This window comes from Mirounga leonina, unplaced genomic scaffold, assembly GCF_011800145.1.
Source record: "Mirounga leonina isolate KUSES-001 unplaced genomic scaffold, KU_Mleo_1.0 Mir_173, whole genome shotgun sequence".
NCBI classification, from domain to species: Eukaryota; Metazoa; Chordata; class Mammalia; order Carnivora; family Phocidae; genus Mirounga; species Mirounga leonina.
Genome location: NW_023270447.1, coordinates 79,054,358 through 79,078,875, shown reverse-complemented (window position 1 = coordinate 79,078,875; position 24,518 = coordinate 79,054,358). Strand labels below are relative to the sequence as shown.

Below are 24,518 nucleotides of genomic sequence, written 5' to 3'. Positions count from 1 at the left end.
AGTCAGTAGAGCATGGGACTCAGAGTCATGCGTTTGAGCCTCATGCTGGGCATAAAGCTTACTCAAAAAACAAACAAAACACACACACACTGACACAGTCCGACAAATGACAATAGTGTCTCAATCTCCTAAAGGACTGGTGGTAGCCACAAGTGCTTCATGATATGACACAAGCCTAGATCTTTAGAAGTAATTTTAGTATACTGAGTCCTAAAATTTAAAAAAAAATGTCACTATAAGCATACCCCTTCAATTTCATAAAGTCCACTGGCAGCAGTTTACTGGTAGTAAAAAGATCATTTTATTAAGGTGGTATCAATCAGTGACGTTCAAACATTTCTTACTACAACTCACAATAAGAAATATAATGACCATATGACTCAGAACAAATACAAATTTAAATAAAAGAAATAAAAGTTTCTTAAAACAATATTTACCCTTGCTCCTGTAACGCACTGACAATTTTTTATTCTCCATTTTTAAAAATGTTGGTTGTACGTCACTAATTTTTGTCTAAGATTATTGTTGATGTCTGATACTCTACTTTCAAACCCAATCTGACACAGAAGTCACTCAGATTTGGCAAACTAAGAAAAACGTTGTATCCACCCCAAATTTTCGACCAAATGAACCATCTTTCCCCACATGTCCATGCCAAATCACTCCGAAAATCTCAAAGTTAAACATGGTTTACATAGGATTGGGATAGACTTTAATGGACTTGACGGTGCCTAAAGATGAAAGAGCCTCTGGGGCTTATCATGTATTTCACAGGACACTTCTCATACTCCATGTGCTTAATAAGCTAGTCACACTGCTTCTGATGATTGTAGTTCAGTTCTACAGAGTGATTTCTGTCAACAAATTTCTGCTGTGAAATTAGGGAGTTACAACCAACATTTAAAATTTTTTTTTCTTTTTTCTTTTCTTCCCTTTAGGTAGGCTCCATGCCCAACGTGGGGCTTGAACTCACGACCCTGAGATCAAGAGTCACATGCTCTACCGACTGAGACAGCCAGGCACCCCATAACCCAACATTTTTAAAAGAAGAGAACAGAGTAAAAAATGTCAGTGTATTACATGTAGTAAGGGTAAGTGATTAAGGCTTGTGAAATGATGAGCACAAAGGAGCACTGAAACAGCCCTTTCAATTAAACTAAATAAAAGTAAATTCCTCTTGTAGAATTCCACCAGCCTAGTACTGACTGATATCCTCTGCCAGCTGCTCTGCCAGTAAAAGCAGAATACTAGCATCAGATATCACTTCCGCCCACAGAGAACTCCCAGGATTTGCTAGTCCCTAACTTATGCCTGTTAATCTATTCTGTAAATATTACACTGTGATGAGCCTCTTATCTTCCATCCAATATTTCTCTACAAGGAGCCAACATTGCTGTAAGATTATAACAGAGAGAAGGTGAGAAGGAAAGACATGCACAGGAAGGCAGGGATACACTTACCTGGTTTGAATGGGAATGTCACCCCTTCACCAGAACTATCAGTGGAGCCTGAATTAGCATCTATTCCTTCACCCTCAGAAATACTTTCAGCACCATTACGTACAGGCTCAGCTTCTTCTCCATTTTCCTCTACAGTTTTTACTTTTTTTAGGTCAGAGGGGTCTCTTCCAGGATGAAACCCTTGGCTCATTTTATCCTGTTCAGATTCAAGTACTTTGTCATCTGAAAGCTCCTCTTCAGCTTTCGGCTAAAGCATAAGTGAACACAGAGGTTACACGATTTTTACCATGTAAATATGCATGTAAACCTACACCTATCCCCTCAAAAGGCACAGGAAAACATGTCACTCAAAAAAAGGATGTCTGTGTTCAGCATATGGTACAATGTTAAGTTTATTTAAAACACTTTTCTCATTTCATCTCTTGGCATAGAGAAGACAAATCACATGGCTACTGAAATGCTTTAACATGACTAATGAAATCTAAATGTACCAAAGGTTCGAATGGAAAGAACTGTTAATCCTTGCACTTGTTGGACATGAAAGAGTCCTAGTCAGAAATCTAAATCAAGCACTCCTACCCTTGCCACTAAGGCTCAGCAAATATATAAAAAGAAACATTAGAAGGTATTTTTTTGTATTCCTGTTGCTGCTAAATGGAGAGTTTGATGAATAAAGTATCTAGGTCCTGCAAAGTTGATCATCTCTCATTTTACAAGGAGGCCACTTGTTAATTAAAATCTACTTTGTTTATTGGTTCTTAGAAGTCTCTGTGGTTGTAACCTTATTCAAATTATATATAGAAAAGTGCTTGGTATATATTCCTCTATGGAGGGAGAAATCTGGGTTCTGGTGCATCTTATTTTTATTTTTTAAAGGTTTATTTTTATTTATTTTTGAGAGAGAGAGAGCACACAAGTGGCAGGGGCAGAGGTAGAGAATCTCAAGCAGACTCCATGCTGAGCACGAAGCCTGATGCGGGGCTGGATCTTAAGACCCTGAGATCACAACCTGAGCCAAAATCAAGAGAGGGATGCTTAACCGACTGGGTCACCAAGGTGCTGCTGATGCACCCTATTTTTAAAAAGCAAAATAGAATTGAAGTTATTCACCAGATGATTTTTGACCACAATAGTTTCATATCTATCAAACAAAAATTAATTTCTTAGGGCGCCTGGGTGGCTCAGTTGGTTGAGCATCTGACTCTTGGTTTTGGCTCAGATCATGATCTCAGGGTCGTGGGATGAAGCCCCGCAACAGGCTTCTTGCTCAGCGCAGAGTCTGCTTGGGATTCTCTTCTCTCTATCCCTCTGCCCCTACCCTGCATGCACCCTCTCTAAATAATTAAATAAAATCTTTAAAAAAATTTCTTGAGGACCATATATGAACCATCAAAATTCCTTGAGGCACTTCTCCATGAACTTTATGTCTTCCTTTACCATGAAGGGTAAGCACTCTAAAAAAATAAGTCTTTGGAAGAAGCACTCAGAGGAAACAGACATTCTAACTGAAAAATTCATGCTAGGAGAGCAAAAAATAGAGGCTCTGTTGAACTCATTCAACAGAGGATTGTATATAAGAACGTCATATACACAAGTGGTTACCCCAATTGATTCATAAAATTGTTTTCTCAAAAAATTAAAGAGTTACAAATCCTACTTTCTTACATAAGTAAAATATTGTAACAGGTATACTACTAGTAAATTTTCTTCCAACGTACATCAGATCATGGGGAAAAGACAACATTTTTAAATGTCAACAGAAATAGATGGTTTTTAGGACTTGCTTCCATAATGAAAACAAAAAGTTCATGCAAACACAAACTTGAAAATACACACACACACACACACACATCACACACACCCTCTGTGTGCACATGTGCTTTCTCTACTCGCCCAACAGGAAAACACAGTATAGAAACCATCAAAAGAAAGACAAGACATAAAAATTTCAAGAAAATAAAGGCTGAAATCATTTCTTTTTAAAACATGGCGCAGAGTGAGCATCTTTTAAAGTTTGAGAAAAAACAGATCCCCCAAGTTTGAATTACGAATCAACAACCTTACTTTTTCTTTTTCTACATTCTATTGTAGTCTAACTTATAATGACCTTGCAATGACACCTTCTAATTAAGTACAGATCATCAAGATCTTTAATAATTTGGCATGAGAGGGGCGCCTGGGTGGCTCCGTTGTTAAGCGTCTGCCTTCAGCTCGGGTCATGATCCCAGGGTCCTAGGATCAAGCCCTGGATTGGGCTCCCTGCTTGGCGGGGAGCCTGCTTCTCCCTCTCCCACTCCCCCTGCTTGTGTTCCCTCTCTTGCTGTCTCTCTGTCAAAAAATAAATAAAACCTTAAAAAAAAAAAAAATTTGGCATGACAGTCTGTCGATGGTACTTAAACTTATTAAAGAGCAGTATAACTACATTATACAATTATAGGGAGTTCTTTTTTCAGAGCTTATAAAATAAAGTGTTATTTTAGAGAAAAAATGTATCAGGCCCTCTTCTCTGTACCTAAAATCAGCAAAAGAAAATCTACTGGATATAACTAGAGAATGTATTACCTGGAAAGTTAATTTCTAACTGGAAAAAGAAGTATAAAGAAACTTGGTTCCATAAGCAACAAACCATAATTTAGAGAACACAAAATCATTGAGGTGCCTGAGGAACACTGTTAGAAGGATATTTTTCAAGGGAATCACAAAATTAGCTGCACTAAGTATTTATGATGATTATTTTTCTTTTAGCTGGATGACACTCATATTAAACTAGTTTGTAACTGTCTAACAGTTCCTAAACTGTTTACTAAGAAAACCAGATTAAAGAAAGAAAATACCTTATTGGCTTGACTGTCAAAGGTTAAACTTTTATAGGAAGCTGTTAAAAGAAGAATTTAGTTGATAAAACTGCCTATTCAACTCATGAGTTTTTAAAGTGCCAGATAGTCAGACCAGACAACTATGTGTGTAATAACTGATGAAATATCCTAAAATTTTAAAACAAATTTTAAGATGCCTTGACCAGCAATTTTAAGATGAATCACCCTGCACGTTACCCTTTTAGGCTATAATTTATAGAATTTGATAAAATATTTGCAATGATATAATAACCTAATATATAACCTAAAATATGCTAATATCTGAAACCCATTGTTTTAAAGGCTGTGAAAAATCTGGTAAGAAAAGGAGAGCTTGAGGATCAGTGAAAAAAAAAGATAATGACACCCAGTATGCACTAAACTACTCTAATAAATGTTCAACTATAGGAAAGACAAGGAATTGGGATTTCTGGGGGGAAAAAAAGGTGTGTGTGCAAACAAATTCTTTTTTATTATACTTTTAAACTATAAGGTTAAGAAAAAAGTGATTGATTCAGAATAAGTCAAAATAGTTCTCATGTACGAAGAATAACAATCTGAAGCAGGTTTTAGCCAACTATGGTTCATGGGCCAAATCTGGCTCATCCCATTTCTGTACAGTGTGCAAGGTAAGCATGGTTTCTGCATTTGTAGTCACTGAAAAAATTCCAAAGAAGAATATTTTATGACACATGAATATTATATGAAATTCAAATTTCAATGTCCGTCAATGAAGTTTTACTGGAATATAGTCACAATCATCCATTTACATATTGTCTATGGCAGTGTTTGGGCTATAGCAACAGAGCTGAGAAATTGTTACAGGAAATGTTGGCCAACCCCTGACCTAAAGAAGAGGATGAATATTTGTAGCGGTGATGACCTACCCATTTAATATTCAATAATGCTTAGAAATCTAGCAAAGGAATAAGAAGTATAACAGAAGAAAATGAATAAAAAATAGTGGAATCAAAGAGAAACCAGTTTATGAAGCTCTTACAGCCATACCAGGAATGTATGAGATTCCCCTGCCTCTGGAAGGTATTTTATTCTCTGTAGGAGCAACATTTTCTTGTTCAGCTGCAAGGCAAGTGCAGCAACTATTTGCACCTCTATAACTTCCTGCCAATTCTTACCCCCTGATAACCACACTGAAATCACTTCCATGAAACATTTTAGTGGTTACTATGGGACTAACTGTGACATCAGTAGAGCATCATGTAAGAGCAGTGACAGGACGGGGAAGTAACAAAGGGGTACTGTGAACTGCTTGGAAAGGTAAGAATTAAAACTAGAGAGAAAAGCCTTTTGAAATAAATGCATTTAAAGTCACTTTAAAATATTCTGTATATTCTAATGTTATCACCTTACACATTTAATAAAAATTATTTTAATAAAGTAGATGTTAAGAGTTCAAAAAGAAAAAAGCAACATACATATTTTTTAGATTACTCTTCATTTATAAACTTCAGAACACAGCACTAAGGATACTGAAGATTATAGACTATGAAAGTGATAGGACACTCCTTAGGAGTAACTCTACCCTTGTTTCTTCTTTACATGGTCTCCTGTCGTGCTGTTACCTACAGCAAAATCTGGCATAGTTTAGTTTTCAAACAGACAAATCATATGTGAAAAGTTATGTTACTGAAATGCAGTTAAAAGATTCATTTCCCTAAAATGTACTTGATGATTTCTACCAACCACTACTGCTACTGAGTATTTGAAAAAACTGTTTCCATTTTTCTTTACCAGAGTAGTCTTTCCATCTAGTTAACAGAAGGAAAAATTCAATTGAGGGGGTTGGGGGATTAACCAAAAATTAAGCAGTAAATTAGTTTTGCCATTTTAGAAGAGGAATTTTGAAAGAGAGACAAGAATCTGGTGAAACTGAATATGGTATCAAAAATCTTTTTAAAATTCTGTAGGTGGACCAAAACAATCAGACTGAGCTTGATATATCACGTTTTGTTTGAAAAACATTATCTCGAAAAAGAGATATAAACCCACACTTGTCTTAGGAAATGGCACCACTACTCTGAAGATAAGTTAAAACTTGAGATTTACTTTGCCCCTTACCTCCACTTCTGCCTCTAACACCTCTTCAGTGGTTCGGGTCCGATCTTTTGGTTTCTTCCAGATCTTTGGTGCAGTTACAGCTGTCTGAGCTGAAATACAAGATCAGGGCCATTACTTCCCACTGCAAAGTCATGTTTGGAAATACCGAGTCTAAAATGATACCTGTATTCAAATTTAGCAGAACACAAGAGGGCTTCACCCATACGGAAGAAACAGCTGAATGATCAAGTGAACAACTGTGTGGTTGTGGCCCAGACATTGCCCTGGCACATGTCTTAGGCACAGACTGTTCACATCAGCACATACAGCCTTCCAACCAGTGTCCTAGGTTCCTCCTATTTCATGGTTAGGAAACATAATTCAGTATGTGGTATCTATAGAAGAAATTGGCCCGCCAGCCAATTCTAGACGTGGGTCTGCTTCTATGATTGATTGATTATGTGATCTAAAGCAAGTCACACTTCTCTGGCACCTGCATATTTAACTATAAAGAGGGGAGTGAGATTAGGTGATATCTAAGGTTCCTTTAAGCTACAAAAAATATCAAATTCCAGCTTCTGTTTTTTAAAGCTTTCTAGACACTAAAAGAACATTCTCATTAAGATTTCATTAGGCAGCACTTCTACAACATTCAGTTCTCATTTCAGATCAATACTATCAGTCTAGTCGTTCATACTGCTGGGGAGAAAATCAAGAAAGATAACCTAATTTTTACTGATTATATTTTATCAGAAGTTCTAGATGGAAAATTAAGCCTACAAAGGATTTTTAAATATTCATTTGGCTTGCAAATTCCACAAAATCATTCAACATTTGGATGTACAATTTAAAGACTAAACATCAGATAGCAAATAGAATATTTTAAAAGGATCCTACAGAAGTTAACGCATGAGTCAACAGAAGTAAGGTATGACAGGCAGATGGGTAGGGAGAAGAGTCAAAGAAAGGCCACTTAACAAATAGAGACTGTTAACAAATAGAGACATTATCAAAAGTGAATAAACACAAAGCTGAAGGTACCCTGTCCTATTTCCCTAAAGAAATAAAAGATCACTCATTAAGCAAAACCAACCAATCTCTCTGGACAACCTACTCTTTTTCAGAAGAACAGCAGAATATGAACACTTACACTGTTCTGGGGAACAAGGAAAAGGAAACATTTAACATTCTTCTCAAAATTATTGCAACATCATAAAAAATACTCTTGTAAATTTCCTTTGTTACACACACCTCAGTTTTTTAATCTTTCCCCTCACGGACCCTAATGAACAAGAAAACATTAGACCACTGTTATTCTTCTTTGGTGACCTACTCAAAGTAAACTATTTTCCCAAAGTATGGAATTAAAATTGTGGTAACCATGCATGGGTTTAAATTTTCTACTGCTTCACAGTCTTCTATTGAATATGTATATGCATGTGTGTATGTATGTATGTATGTAGTGGTCTCTTTTCATTTTTTATGGATCTTCTGATTTTATATAACCAGTCTGTTTTATGTGCATCTCTCCAAAATGTGATTAATTCTGATTCCACAGCAGAACTCTTTTTAAGAGTTAGAGCTTAGGAAACACGTACATTTTATTTTAAATTTTATTTCATATATGCATAAATTTAGCTCTAAATTCCATTCAGAGAAAAGGGGAAGACCACTTTCTGGAGGATTCTTTGGTATCAAATATACACTCAGGAGTGGTTTCCTCTAAACAACAAAAACCAAAGATGTGGATAAACTTTATTTTTCAGGAATATATCAACCATACCCACAACCGAAAACCATAAAAACAAAAACAAAAAAACATTTCTTCCATGGACAACATAACATGCTTTTTAAAAAAGAGCTCCTTATGCAGCAGAAATTGTTACTCTGTTTAAGTGGCTATTTAAAGTTCTGATTTAAAGTAGTAATTCACAAAATGAAGTAAGAGAAAATACACACTCCTTTAGGAGATATACAGTCTTTTGAAAACCTGAACACAGATACATATATACCTAGTGTCTGAAGAGATTCTGATCTACATCCCCTCTCCTACCATTACTGAAGGAGAGGTGCACTAAACTTTGGGTGTGCTATAGTGGGGAGGAAGGAAGAGTGGGGAGGAAGACAGAGACATCAACTCTGATTTACCGGACAATTAATCCTGAATTAGCTAGAATAAGAGAATTACATTTAAGACACTGTCTCAGATTTGTTCTTTCCTTTCTAGTCCATTCCCAATGCCTATACCTTAGATTAGGCCCATATTATTGCACTGATGTTACTATAAGATGGTCTCTTAACTGTCTCTGATTCTTACTTTAAGACATCATATACAATACTGACGGATGGCCTTTATAAATAACTAATCTGACTGGGTTATTCTTTTATTAAAAATATTCTTTAAGGCATCATACACCATGCGAAGCAGAGTTCCTTACACAAAGTGGGCACTTAAATTTGCTGACTAAAGAAATAATAGCTGCTCTATGTGAAAGATGTAATACGGACACCCCAATACAAAGACACAGATTCTTTCCCCCTTGTCTTGAATGAAAGCACCACAGGACAAGGGACAATCTCTGTATGAGATTCAAAATTATCTGAATTTAGAGATACCTAAAGCAGCTTCCCCTACCCCTCATAAGAACTCAACTCTTACAGGCACATTTAATTTCTACTACTTTAAAATACAAAATAAGGAAACGTAAACAAAAAAGCAATACTATGATTTCAAGACTTCTGCAAATTTTTACATTATTGGCAGAAAAATGATGTTTTCCTTGAGTGCTCTTGTTAGGAAATGACTAATATATAAATTCAGAAAAATACTAGGGACACAGACAAGTTTAATGATTGGGTTTTAGAAGATTCTTTGTCTTTTCTCGGACAGAGACTCATGCCAAGACTGTATCAAGTTAGAAATGTTCCCATTTTCAACTCTCCGCCCTGGAATGGAATACAGACTCCAGAAAATTGTGCCCTATCAAAACTATTGCAACTGGTAGCGACTCTATTTTAAAAAAGAAAGCACAATGCAATACATTTTAATGACATCTGGTAAAGGCCTGACAAGTCATTCCTGTAAGTAGAAGAGTCCCTTGTTTTTCATTTACTTTTTATATGGCCTCTATTGGAGTCAAGCTTTTAATCTTGCAAATTAAAAGCTAACAACTATCCCTGTGCAATTCAGGAGGTAAGTGTTGGGCTTGGAGAAAGGGGGCTAATAGAGAAGATTCATAAGTTGACTGAATTTTACTAAACCCATGTAATTTTGCACAGTCTTCCCTAAAGCCTGACGTAATTAGAACACTGAGAAAAACTATTATGTAAAATGGTAGATCACATAAGAAGAATCAATAGCAGCTAAGAGACAGAGACAGAATGCATCCTGAAGAGCTATGGTGTGTAAAACATGATCTAGAACGTACATTGCCTCTCCTTTGCAGGAGTATGAGTGCTAAAGAAAGTCCAAGTAGTTAAGCCCTGGTCACTAATCTGAACTCCTAAGAGATGTCAGAAATAGTGTATAGTAAGTGCAAGAATGACACACATGCCTCTTATCACTAGCATAATGCTATTTCTTTTTTATTTTTAAGATTTCTTTAAAAATTTTTTTATTTATTTATCTGACAGAGACAGACACAGCGAGAGAGGAAACACAGCAGGGGGGAGTGGGAGACGGAGAAGCAGGCTCCCTGCTGAGCAGGGAGCCTGATGTGAGGCTCGATCCCAGGATCCTGGGACCATGACCTGAGCCGAAGGCAGATGCTTAACGACTGAGCCACCCAGGTGCCCCCACAATGCTATTTCTGTATCTAGATTATTCTTTCTTCTCCTAGTCCTGCCAGTCACAATTCCTACATATACACAGACTATCATTCACCCTAAGACTTAGAAAAATTCCCCAAAATGGGGAGGGGGAGCTTGGAGCTACAGTAGAAATTTAGTATAAAAGGATGGCAATGGTTAGCTTCCTTAAATATTTTCCAAAATGCAGGGTTTTATAAGAAAAATATTTATAACCTTTCTCTCTTTGTTAATTTTTAAAGTAGGCTTCACACCCAATGTTGGGCTTGAACTCATGACCCAGAGATCAAGAGTCGCACATTCTACCAACGGAGCCAGCCAGGTGCCACACATGTATTTTTTTCTAATCATAAAAGTAAGATATATGCCCATTGACGAACACTTATAAAATTTAGACAGATATAAAGTTGGAAAAAATATCTTATCTCTGAGATGTGAGTATTTTGGCCGAATTTCTTGCCAGCATTTAAAAGACACAAGTATATGTACACTATATATTTTTATAATCTTTATTTTTTTTTTTAAAGATTATTTATTTATTTATTTGACAGAGAGAGACACAACGAGAGAGAGGGAACACAAGCAGGGAGAGTGGGAGAGGAGAAGCAGGCTTCCCAATGAGCAGGGAGCCCGACACGGGGCCTGATCCCAGGACCCTGGGATCACGACCTGAGCCGAAGGCAGACGCTTAATGACTGAGCCACCCAGGCGCCCCTAATCTTTGTTTTTTTTTTTTAAAACTGAACTGCAAACAAGAATGTAAACCTTTATAGTTTTGATCTTTCAGTAGGAACTGCCATAACAAATCAACTTAGTCAAAATCCCTGTATGTTCAATCTACCACATTTTTGTTAAGGGAAGAAAAGTTCACAGGTTGATATTTGAAAGCAAGTAAATCATGAAAGATAAAATAATAGGCAGTAAAGAACTATAAAATGGTTAGATGTACATGACTTTTTTTTTTTTTTTAAGATTTTATTTATTTATTTGAGAGAGAGGGAATGAGAGAGAACACATGAGAGGGGATAGGGTCAGAGGGCAAAGCAGGCTCCTCGCTGAGCAGGGAGCCCGATGCAGGACTCGATCCCAGGACTCCAGGATCATGACCTGAGCCGAAGGCAGTTGCTTAACCAACTGAGCCACCCAGGCGCCCGTACATGACTTTTATTAAGTCACTTTAGTCAAGAGTTAGTAGAAGAAAGAAAAACTTCCTGACTGGTCTGTAGGAAGTCCACTGTAAGATGGAATTACACGGCTGAAGTGTCCAATCAACTGACCAGGACCAAGTCGCAGCAAAGATTTTTATGAGCTGCTTCTAGTAGCAAAGATCTGGCTTTGGGCTAGTTAGAGTAGGCTAAGGGCTTAAAAATAGATTAGGTTAAAAAAGACAAAAGGCAAAATAAAAAATTATACCTGTATTACATTTATAACCGTGTAAAATACTTATGTAAGGTCTGGAAGGAAATGAGGAAAAGTTTAATGTTAAGACTCAGACTACGATATTCGAACAATGGGGGGGCTTTCCTCTGTTCTTCAATATTTGTAACAATTTAAAATTTGAAGAAATAAAAGAGTGAAGCTTTTAAAACTGATTTTTTTTTTTTTAAAGATTTTATTTATTTATTTGACAGAGAGAGACACAGCGAGAGAGGGAACACAAGCAGGGGGAGTGGGAGAGGGAGAAGCAGGCTCCCCGCAGAGCAGGGAGCCCGACGTGGGACTCGATCCCAGGACCCTGGGATCATGACCTGAGCTGAAGGCAGTCGCTTAACCAACTGAGCCACCCAGGCGCCCTTAAAACTGATTTTTACTAATTGTTTCAATCTTGTTTTATCTTATATGACTGAAGTGGAGGTATTTTGTTCTAGATTTTAGGACCGCTCTTTATAAAAATACTACTGAAATAAATTTTAAGAACTGTTCATCTCTTTCCAGGACGCCTGGGTTGCTCAGTCAGCTAAGTGTCTGCCTTCGGCTCAGGTCATGATCCCAGGTTGCTGGGAATCAGCCCTGCATTAGGCTCCTTGCACAGCGGGGAGTCTGCTTGTCCCTCTGCTTGCCACTCCCCCTGCTTGTACGTCCTCTCTCTCTCTGACAAATAAATAAAATCTTAAAAAAAAAAAAAACAAAGTTAATCTTACCAAAGATGTTAGATTTTACATGTTTTTTGATCTACAGTAGACTTGGGAGAACTCATGGAACTCTTCGACAGCATTTGTTTTACACCAGAAAGTGGAAGCATCATCATTCCAGAGATTAAAAGAATGTGAAAGAGGTGACTACATAGGAGAGGTAAACTTTTAGTCCTAACATATTCCACTAGCTATGCAATATAAATCCGAAAACAACTTTTACTGAAGATACCATGTTGGTAAACTTGCTTCTCTGTACTAGATCACTTCTTCTTTATTACTTATTTCCTCAGTAGTCAAGTAAGTGCCCAGTAAACTGTTAAGGGTTAATAAAATTTCATTTTTTTTCTGGTGCCAAAAAGGGAAAAGACCTCTTCTACTTTCCCTTTTCTTAGATCTTTGCTTAGAGAAAGCTTGTAATTGTAAATCCTTCCTCTATCCTTCTGATATATGTGTAAATCTTTTTAAATGCTAAATAAGACTCTTGGCAGCTTTATAACTCAGGAATGACTTTCTTAAGAGTCTGGGAGCCAGGGGCGCCTGGGTGGCTCAGTCGTTAAGCGTCTGCCTTCGGCTCAGGTCATGATCCCAGGGTCCTGGGATCAAGCCCCACATGGGGCTCCCTGCTTGGTGGGAAGCCTGCTTCTCCCTCTCCCACTCCCCCTGCTTGTGTTCCCTCTCTCGCTGTGTCTCTCTCTGTCAAATAAATAAATCTTAAAAAAAAAAAAAAAAAAAGACTCTGGGAGCCATCTCTTCTTGTAATCATGGGAGTTTCCTCTAGGCAACTACCTGCTTATCATAAACATATGCGAAGTTTAATTTCTCCTCTGGATAAAGGCAAATGACTAACACAGATGGACACCCCAACTACAAAGAGAATTTCCAGTGAACTAGATACAGCAGCAATGGTGCCGGTATAGTCTTGCTACATGAGGACAAATTATCTTGAGAACATGTATGTACATGCATGTAATGAATGTACATGAGCGAGCATGTATGTAATGAATTATATTTGCCTGGCTTTAGGAAAGGGTGAGATTTCCTTCTGTCTGTAATCTCATTAATGGGTTGCATGTAATGCTCACTTACTGCTTATTCAATAATAAAACTATTTTCTTTCTTTCCTGTATTTGTGAAGAGCATTTTCTGGTTTGTCAGGAGGTTTTAATTTTCCCCCCATGATCCAGTAACAAGAATGAGATGGTCTAGGAGTGCCTAAAAGGCACGAATCAGCTGAAGACCTTGTGGCCACATAATACCCAGATAAGAGACCCTGAATTATAAAACGTCTCCCTTCCAGTTCTCTGTTCTTTTGAAATATAACATCTTTTGCTCTAAGATTTAAGATGAGTGTGTCCAGAGTCTGAGTCTCTGGACTGAAGAGACAACACTATGAAGACTTATGAAGAATAGATACGTCACTACTGGTAAGGGAAGGGCCTCCTTACATTGTCACAGAGTTGTCTATAAAGAGTAGAATGTTCTAATAATGGAACTTCCAATCAGAGTTCTCACACTTAACACCCAGTTCTAATCTCGTCTTTTTCCTATCATTTTTTCACATGTTATTTCCCTTTTTTTAGATCCTGGTTTTTAATTCCTAGAAGTTGGCATTATATGATACCAATTACAATATATTCAAGAATTTTATCTAAAGTTTCTTGAGGCTGGGGATCCTAATCTGTCTTTTTGTTCTTCCATGGATCCTTATGAGAACCTAGGATATTTGATGATTTTTCTAAGAAACTGGGGCAGAGCAAAGAAAAAACCCAGTTGAGAGAAGTTAAGTTTTTACAATGGACATGCACATGAACTAGAAAAACTATTAATGGTGATAAAATAAGTAAAACTGATGGGTCACTGAGAGATGTCAACCTAAAGCAACACTAAGGAGTAAGTCTGTCATTGTTTTCCAGCATCTTTTCAGGGGTTACTATTTGAAATGTATGGATGGCTTGGTGATTATGCTTCTCATCATATGTTAGAAGGCTCTATGACTTCTTCACATAAGGTTAGGTAGTATAAACTAGTCTGCTCGGGGTCTAGCGCTGGAACCAAAAAAGAAAACAAAATGAGGATTCTAGACAGAATTCCACCAAAAACATACATCTCTAACAAAAAAATTTTTACTTCCATGTTGAATCACTACGTTGTACATCTGAAACTAATATAACACTGTATGTTAACTGGAATTAAAATAAAAATAGAAAGTTGAAAAATTTTTTTACTTCCAGCTTTAACACTACACATTGTGAAGGTAAGAATCAAACTGTTGGTTTGTTCATTTTTTTATTTTGGTTTGTTAATACTTTTAATATTCTCAATAATTACATTTTTCATTGTATTCGTCTTTTTTCCTAATTGTTTTGTTTTCTATTTTTTAAATTTCCCCTATCATCTTTATTATTTCCGTTGGGTTTAATTTGTTCTTTTTTTAAAAAATCTCAGCTTTGTTGAGGTGTAAGTGACACATAAAATAATAAGACATTTAGAGTATACATTGTGGTGATCTGATATATGCACACATTGTGCAAAGACTTCCTCCATCTAGTTCATTAACACATCCATCATCTCACATATATATTTGGGGGGGTGGTAAGAACATTTAAGTTCTTTTCTCTTTGCAAATTTCCATTACACAAAACAGTGCTATCAACTATAGTCACCATGTTTTACGGATCTCAGATTTTATTCATCTTACATAATTTGTTATTTGAACAGTTTCTTCACATGGAGCTGAGGTCATTAATTTGAGACCATTTCTTTTTTTTTTTTTTTAAAGATTGTATTTATTTGACAGAGAGACACAGTGAAAGAGAGAGCACAAGCAGGGGGAGTAGGAGAGGGAGAAGCAGACTTCCCGCCTAGCAGGGAGCCTGATGCGGGGCTCGATCCCAGGACCCTGAGATCATGACCTGAGCCGAAGGCAGATGCTTAATGACTGAGCCACCACATATATCTAAATATGTGCATTTAGAGGTGTAAACTGCCACCTAAATACTACATTAGCAGAGTGGTACGCAGAACAATGTACTGCCAAAGATGTCCATGTCCCAATCCCTGCACCCCATGTAACAGGTTACCTTACACAACAGAATTGACCTTACAGATGTGATTAACTTAAGGGATCTCATGGGAGGAAGACTTTTATCCTGAATTAACCTAGTGGGCCCAATGTGATCAAAAGGGTCTGTACAATTGGGAGGGAAGCAAGAGAATCAGAGACATCTGAAGATGTTATGGTGCTGGCTTTGAACAGGAAGAAAAGACCAGAGCCAAGGGGAATGTAGGTAGCCTCTGAAAGATGGAAAAAGCAAGGGAACAGATTCTCTCCCAAAAAATACATTTTTGTTGCTACCTCAAGTTTAGTCCAATGAAACTGATTTTGGACTTCTGACCTCACAAACTGTGACATAATAAATTTGTGCTGTTTTCAGTCACCAGGTTTGTGGTGATTTGTTACAGCAGCAACAGGAAATGAATACAAGCACAAATTTTTATTTGGGTTTTATTTCCATGCAATTGAAAACACTTTATAATTTCCCTTTGATTTCCTTTTACCCTTGGGTTATACAGACGTATGTAATTTAGTTTCTGAATATTTGGGGGAGGCCGTGATCGTATAGTGGTTAGTACTCTGCGTTGTGAATATTTGGGGGATTTTCCAGAGATGTTTATCTTACTCATTTCCAATTTAACTGCATTGTGGTCAGAGGACATACCTGCTTTGATTTGAATCCTCTGAAATTAAAACTTGTCTGTAAGTCACAATATGGTCCATCTTGGTAAATTTGACAATCGCACTCATGTATCTGTTGTTTTGAGTGTTTTGTGTCAATTAGGTCAAGTTAGTTGACTGTGCTACTGAAGTCTTCTATAGCCTTACTAATTTCTATCTACTATTTCTATCAATTATGTTTCTCTATGTCATGGACGTCACTACTTTTTGAACACGTGAAATGCAGTTATAATAACTGTACTTAATGATATGAGGAATTCTTAATCTCAGGAAACAAACTGAGGGTTGCTGGAGTGGGGGGTGGGGTGGGAGGGATGGGGTGACTGGGTGATAGACACTGGGGAGGGTATGTGCTCTGGTAAGCGCTGTGAATTGTGCAAGACTGTTGAATCTCAGATCTGTACCTCTGAAACAAATAATGCAATATATGTTAAGAGAAAAAAAAAAAAAGAAGAAGGTAGCAGGAGGGGAAGAATGAAGGGGGGGAAATTGGAGGGGTAGACGAACCATGAGAGACGATGGACTCTGAAAAACAAACTGAGGGTTCTAGAGGGGAGGGGGGTGGGAGGTTGGGTTAGCCTGGTGATGGGTATTGAGGAGGCCACGTTCTGCATGGAGCACTGGGTGTTATGCACAAACAATGAATCATGGAACACTACATCTAAAACGAATGATGTAATGTATGGGTATTAACATAACAATAAAAAATAACTGTACTTAATAACTATTTTGTCTGCTAATTCTAACAGCTATGTCAGTTACAAATCAGTTTTGATTGACTCATTTTCTCCTCATTATGGGACCTATTTTTCCCATGGCTTCATCAGTCAATTCTACTAATCATTTGAGGAAGAAATACTATCAATTCTATACAAACTTTTCTAGAGTACTGAAGAGGAGGGACTACCTACCAACTCATTCTATGAGGTCAACATTACCCAGATGCCCAAATATGAAAATTATCAGAAAACCACAAGCCAATATCCCTCATGAACTTAAGATGCAAAAAAAAACCCTAAATAAAATTGTAGCAAACCAAATTCAATAATGTAAAAACAAACAAACAAAACCTACCTCAGAGACAAATTTTATTTCAGGAAAGCAAAGTTGGTCTATTATTTAAACATCAAGTAACATAAAGCAAGTAGTTAACAAAAGAAACCATGACCGTCTCAAGATGTGTAAGAAAAACATTCAATAAAATCCAATTTCTATCCCTGACTGAAATAATGAATCTCTCAGAAAATTAGGAATAAAAAAGAATTTCCTTGACCAGACAATTCAAAAACTTACAGCTAACATCGTACTTAATGGTAAAAGATTGAATGCTTTCTTTCTGAGATTGGAACCAAGAATGTTTACTTTCACCATTTCCAGTCTAAGCTAGGGCAGTAAGTCAAGAAATAAAATTCTACTTCATTTGTCTTTGTTCAGGAATGACAAAAGTACTTACATAGAAAATCCAAAGAAATCTCTACAAAAAAATGCTAATAAAACTAGTAAATGAATTTTAGCAGGATTGCAATATAAGAGACTAAAAAAAAAACTCTATTGTATTTCCATACACTAGTAATGAAAATTTAAAAATTGAAAGGAAAGATATACCATCTATAACAGCATCTAAAGATATAAATTTGACAAAATTACAAGACTTGTACATTAAAACCTTCAAAACATTGATGAGGGAATTAAAGAAGACAAATTGTGAAAATATGCCGTGTTCATGGGTCAGAAGATTCAATATTGTACGATGTCAATTCTATCTATAGTATTCAACACAAACCCAATCAAATTCCCATAGGCTGGGGCGCCTGGGTGGCTCAGTTGGTTAAGCGACTGCCTTCGGCTCAGGTCATGATCCTGGAGTCCCTGGATGGAGTCCCGCATCGGGCTCCCTGCTCGGCGGGGAGTCTGCTTCTCCCTCTGACCCTCCTCCCTCTCATGTGCTCTCTCTCTCTCATTCTGTCTCAAATAAATAAATAAAATCTTAAAAAAAAAAAAATTCCCATAGGCTTTTTTTTTCCCTTTAATGTATGCTCTATGCCCAACATGGGACTTAAACGACATCAAGAGTACATGCTCTACCAACTGAGCTAGCCAGGCGCCCCAACCAACAGGCTTTTTTGTAGAAAATATTTGTAGAGAAAATGGATTCTAAAACTAACATAGTTAATTGTACTGGAATTAAGATAAAAAACTTAATAAAAAATGCAAAAAATTAAATTAAATTGCCATAAAAAAGCAAAAGACCTAGAATGGCCAAAACAATTTTGAAAAAGAAGAATAAAGTTGGAGGACTTAATCCTATCTCATTACAAGAATTATTACAAGCCTCAGAAATCATGACAGTGTGGTACTGGCATCAAGAAAGACAACTAGATCAATGGAAAAATAGAGAATCCAGAAATAGACCCACATATAATATATATAACATATTTTGGGAAAAGGTATTAAGAAAATTCAACAGAGAAAGGACAGCCTGAAATTCTCACACAATGCTGGTGGGGATGTAAAATGGCACAAATATCTGGAAAATGGTTTGTAGTTTCTTCAAAGCTTAAAACATACATTTACATGGAACCAAGCCATATCACTCTTATGTATTTACTCAAGAGAAATGACAAAATATATCCATAAAAAGACTTGTACACAGATGTTCACATAACTTTGCTCTAATAGCTCCAAATTGCAAACAACTCTAATATCCACCAATAGGTGAACAAATTGTGGTACATCCATGGTATATCATTAATTTTTATGAGCTACTAACATATGCAACAATATGGACAGATCTATTGAGTAAAAAAGCCAGATCAGTTTATGCTTTCTGATTTCATTTATATGACATTCTAATAAATCTATAGTGGCAGAAAGCAGATCAGTGCTTGCCTTTGGAATGGAGTGAGGGTACTGCAGCTCAGAGGGATTTATAAAGAGGTAGGAGGAAACTTTTAGGGGTGATAATTATGTTTATTATCTTGATGGTAGTAATAATTTCATAAGCATATATACAGATGTCAAAATTAATACAAGACTTTAAATATATACATGTTAACATTATGTGAATTATATCTCTTTTAAAGGTGTTAAAATGGCCTGGGGGATTGCTAAAAAAAATTAAAATGTAAGTATACCCATATATCTATTATAAACCTGCTAAAAAATGATAGTGCTTTTTAAAGACTTTGAAATAGCTTGTATAGTATTCTTCCATTTATGAAAAGAAATATGTATCTGTACATCCAAGTAATGAGACTCCAAGGGCTTTTTTTTCTTCCTCTTGCTTTTTAATCTATTTTTTTTTAAATGACAAAAGTATCAACTGAAACTAATATAAAGGTAATAACCCCCTTCCCCAACTAATTCTAGTGGCCTGAGGTAAACAACATTAACACTCTCTGGTATACAGTTGGCTACACCTTAATGACTCATACAAATAATCATAATCAAATACATGTTTATTTTAGATAGAAAAAAATGGAGTCATACTAAAGTTATTTTGCAAAATGCTTTATTTTTCCTTAATTTATTATGAAAATCTCTCCAGGTTATCACATAGTTCTATCTCATTCATGTATTAGCTGTACAATATTCCAGAGTAGGTATGTACAATTCCTCTTGAAAGAGATTTTACTACTTTCTTGCCAGATTTAGTTCCAGAACGGTAAAAGTAACTCTTGTACAAATACATGAGTGTTGTATTTCCTCCCTTCTCACAGGTACTTGATATTATAGCTAAAAAATGGTATTTCCCATTCAATAATGGATGGGCATCTTTTGTTTTCTTTCTTTTTTATGGGGGGCTATTCTTTTCTATGAATTTTTATTTTTATTATTTACTCAATCTTCTATTAGATTGTTGCTTTTTTTCCTTTTTTTAACTCACAGGTACTCTGCAGACAGGTTAACCTTTTACATACCCACTGTCCTGTTTCTTTTTGCCAAGGCACAATTCAAAATTTTATAATGAATACTGTCTAATGAATATGTGTTGTTTTTACAAACAATATCAACACAAAAACCATGAAAGAAAACATGCATTTAATTATTCTGAAATTAAGGCAAGGAAAAGTCTTCTTTTTTGATAATGACTCAAAAACTTATGAATGTGGAACTTTAAGATCCAAAGATATTTAAATGGATTCACTTGGGGGAGACTGGCTGGCTTGGTCAATAGAGTATGCAACTCTTGATCTAGGGGTCATGAGTTTGAGCTCCATGCTAGGTGTAGAGATTACTTAAATAAATAAAACTTAAAAAAATAAAATGGATTCACTTGGATGAGAATAAATCCACTACTAGCAATCATCTACTTCACAATCTTTAAGGCCACACGTTTCTGTAGTTTCTGAAGCATATCCAAGCTACGAATTTACCTTCTACCTTGCAGGACCATTTCCTGCCCCACCAGCACTAAAAATTTTTACCAACACACTTAATGTGTCTTTGCTATTCTACACAATCAAAGGCATGGACACAAGTTAAGAATCCAATATTAGAGTTTGAACCCTTGGAGGATAAAGACTGCATCTTATTGGTCTCCTTTGTATATCCACCATTTAATATAGCACCTAACCCACCACAGTAGATGCTCACTGAAAATCTGTTAATGAATAAATGCCCTGCAAGCAAAATTCAATCCAAAGTTAATGTCTCTGTCTAAAACAATAAACACTGGTTCAGTCTCCTTCTGTGCGATAGGAAGTATTATATTATTTCCATTTCGGAGATGAGAAAACTGAAATACAGACAGGTTAACTCAATTGCCCCAACCCCAGAAACAGTAAAGGCTGGAGCTACAATTAAAACACAGATGTAACTGAACAGCCCTTGTCTTCCCAATACAACACCCTGCCTCTTAACTCTGGCTTGTTCCTGCACCTTCTCCTCTGAATTCCAACTTCATTTACATTTTGGTTAATAAGTCTTTTGTTTTGTAGCATGAGAGGATGTAGAGTTAAACAAGGGAGGGTAGTGTGAAGAACAGTTTGTCTGTCACCAATATGGCATAGTATGTCAAGTCATGAGGAAAATAAAATGGCAAAGTGACTTTAAGGAAAAGATCTGTTCCCAAAAGTCAGAGGACAGTGCATATGCAATTCTGTCAGCAGTAAGAGCAAAGATGACTCCAATGAGACCATCAGCATATTTTCTAAGTGTCTGTATTGTATTTTACTGCTCTTTCTGCATTAACCTAGGCATTTTTGCATTTTAACAAATGCTTTTGTATCATCGCTACCATAATCAAAGTAGACTACAATTGAAGGTAAGTACAGCACAGATGAAGAAATGTCAATCACTACAGCACAAATAGATAATTAGACAATAGACTTCAACACAAGTAGCTACCTTTCTGTTTACTAAATGCTTTTCACCTCTAAATACAACACTAAGGCTCATTGCCCTGAATATGCAAGAAAATGGATAAAAAAAAACACCCTCCCATTTGATCATCAGTGAGACCACATTGCCAGTGCTTTGCAAAGTGCCCAAGACTACTGAAGCCTTAATCTGGAGGAGCCACTATGAGTAATAAAACACATCCTAACAGATGTACTTCCTCATTTCCTTACCTTACCCATCCTAGATTTACACATCTGTCTCTCTGTAAGATCATGGAGTTCCCAAATATTGTGAACTGACAGAATTATATTTAGGTGTTAAGAGTCGAGGAATTATCAGAATAGAAAATTTTGTGAAGACAGCCATACTGAACAAATTGTCAACAGGTTCTTTAGTATGTTGTAGGCTGAGAAGAGAGCATCAAGGCAACAACGTAGGAATTAGCACCTAACAAACAGGTGTGAAGGACTGGCCAAAACAAAGTAAAATTAGGGAGAAATGAGGATCAACACAGAGCCTTAGCTGAAGGCTAACCCGAGAGTCTGGATCTTAGACCTTTGAAACAACAACTGTCTAAACAACTCTTGGATAGATATATCCAGAAACTATTTTCTCTAGAAGACTTTACTAGAGAGTTTCCAAGAAAAGTCTCAAAGCAGAAAGAGCTGTGATAGCTGGGGTAATAATCTGCTAGTCTCTGAAACGGACTAGAAAGGCAAGGGGATTGAACAGGTCGATGGATAAAGAATGGGATGGACAGCTGGAAGGGCAAGAAAGGTCAAGCTGTGGGAGGATTTACCCAGAGTGGCTCAATTGAGGCAAAAATATACAAGAACTAAGCTAACTAAGAACTAAGGAAATGCAGAATCATTACTTCTAAAACACAGATGTCTTATGTGTTTCATCCATAAATACTGACATTGCTCTCACAGCCCAGTCAGGTGTTCCATATTTGTGACATCAAACAATGCCCCTAGAATGGCTATTACAGTGGTGCATTCGCTACCTAGCTGAGAACACTCAGGTAAGACATAGCTACTAGCAAAACAATAAGATAGAGTAAAAATAATTCATAGCTCAGACATAAAATACATCAAAAGACAATGTTTTGGGTTGTACCCCAACATTCCTCCACGTCTGGTACTGTTGATTATGATGTTTTTTTGAAATCTATTTCCTATATTTCTAAGCTATAACTTCCCTAACTGGATTCATTTCTAGCTTCAGGGTTTTTAGCATTAAATTCTAAGGCTGATGCCTCTGACAGATCCTTATATATGCTGGTGACACAACCACTCAAAGTCCTACTATTCATTTTTTTAAAATAGTAGCTTTATTGAGAAATAGTTAACATACTACAAAGTTCACCTTTTTAAAATATACAATTCAGTTGTTTATAGCTGTAATGGAAAAACTCCAGTCTTTCCACTTCCCTTTGTAGGGAAAAACTCAGTTATTTCCTATTGTGTGTTTCGTTTACTACTTGGAACACTTTGCTTCTGACACTTCTTGTCATCAAATATATGGGGTTTTCCCCTCCATAACAAGCAATTCTCCATGACATCAACTGGGTGTCCTACAAATTAACTCAATTCAAACACTATCAACCTGAGGATGTCAGATCCCACAGGTTAGGGCTCAGTTCCACAAGACTGTTCTCCTCACTCCTACTTCAGATGCCAGTCGAAAGCCCAGGTGGCCGACCAGTATAGCTCAGAAGCTCCAATGACCACCCTCTCCTCAGGTTCGATGAATTTCCTAGAACAGCTCACAGAACTCAGGGAAACATGTACTTGCATTTACCAGTTTATTAAAAGACATAAATGAACAGATGAACAGACAGATGAAGAGATATAAATAAACAGGGCAAGGTCTGGGAGGGTCTCAAGTGCAGAAGCTTCCGTCCCTGGAGTTGGAGTACATTACTCGTTACTGGTGTGTACATGGTTGCCGGACTCGAAGCTCTCTGAACCCCCTATCCCTGAGACTCTATGGAGGCTCCCTCACATAGGTATGATCAAATGCTAATTCCATATGCAGTTCCTTTCTTCTCTCTAGGATGGGGGATGGGGCTGAAAATTCCAAACTTCCAATGATTTGGTCTTTCTGGTTACCAGCCTCCATCCAGGAGCCATCCAGGAGCCATCTAAGAGCCTACCTAGAGTCACCTCAGTAGATCAAGACAATCTTAGTGCTATCACTTAGAAATTTACAAGGCTTTTAGGAGCCCTGTGTCATCGATGGAGGTAAAAGACCAACATTCGAACAAGAGATGCTCCTAGTGTTCTTATCACTTAGTAAATTACACGGGTTTTAGGAGCTCTGTGCCAGTAAGGAGTGACAGAGAGCAATATATATTTTCTATTGGAGTGCCTGGGTGGCTCCGTCAGTTAAGCGTCTGCCTTCAGCTCAGGTCACGATCCCAGGGTCCTGGGATTGAGCTCCATGTCAGGCTCCCTGCTCAGCAGAGGAGTCTGCTTCTCCCTCTCTCTGTGTTCCTGCTCGTGCGCTCTCTCTCTTGCTCACTCTGTCTCTCAAATAAACTCTTTAAAATAAATATATGTATTTTCTATTATCTCACAACAGCATATTCAGAGTTGTGTGACCATCACCACTATCTAACTTCAGACATTTTCATCATCCCCAAAAGAAAGCCTATACCCATTAGTACTCCCTCCCCATCTCCTCACCTCTGACAACTATGATTCTACTTTGTGTCTCAAAGAATTTCCCTATTCTGGACGTTTCACATAAACAGAATCATACGATATGTGGTCTTTTGTGACTTTTTTCACTTAGCTTGATGTTTTCAAGGTTTATCCATGTTGTAGCATGTATCCGTACATCATGCCTTTTCATGGCAGAATAATATTCCATATTATATATGCACACACATCCTATTTGTTTATACATTCATCAGTTGATGGGCTTTTAGGTTGTTTCCAATTTGGGGCTATTCTATTCATTTTTTTCCCATTCCTTTTTCTCTCTCTGCTTTTCTTCCTAATTTTCTATTCCTGTCCTAAATAGGAAGTTAATGTTATTAGTATCCTCTCCCTAAATGCATGCCTAAAGCTTTTCAATAATACAGATTATCCTGGTAAAATTCACTGTTCTAAGCATA

At 36.9% G+C, this 24,518-nt stretch overlaps 1 protein-coding gene across 14 annotated transcripts in view; it reads right to left on the bottom strand.

Annotated features, from left to right (window-relative positions):
* The window catches only part of EIF4G3 (eukaryotic translation initiation factor 4 gamma 3), a 338,415-nt gene that overhangs the window by 78,699 nt on the left and 235,198 nt on the right, over positions 1–24,518 (bottom strand). For all 14 annotated transcript variants that reach the window (XM_035019586.1, XM_035019573.1, XM_035019576.1 and 11 more), the window contains 2 exons: positions 6,395–6,483; positions 1,461–1,707 (listed from right to left, as the gene is read on the bottom strand). In XM_035019586.1, the coding sequence (XP_034875477.1) occupies positions 1,461–1,707; positions 6,395–6,483 (336 nt within the window). The remainder of the gene's footprint in view (positions 1–1,460; positions 1,708–6,394; positions 6,484–24,518) is intronic.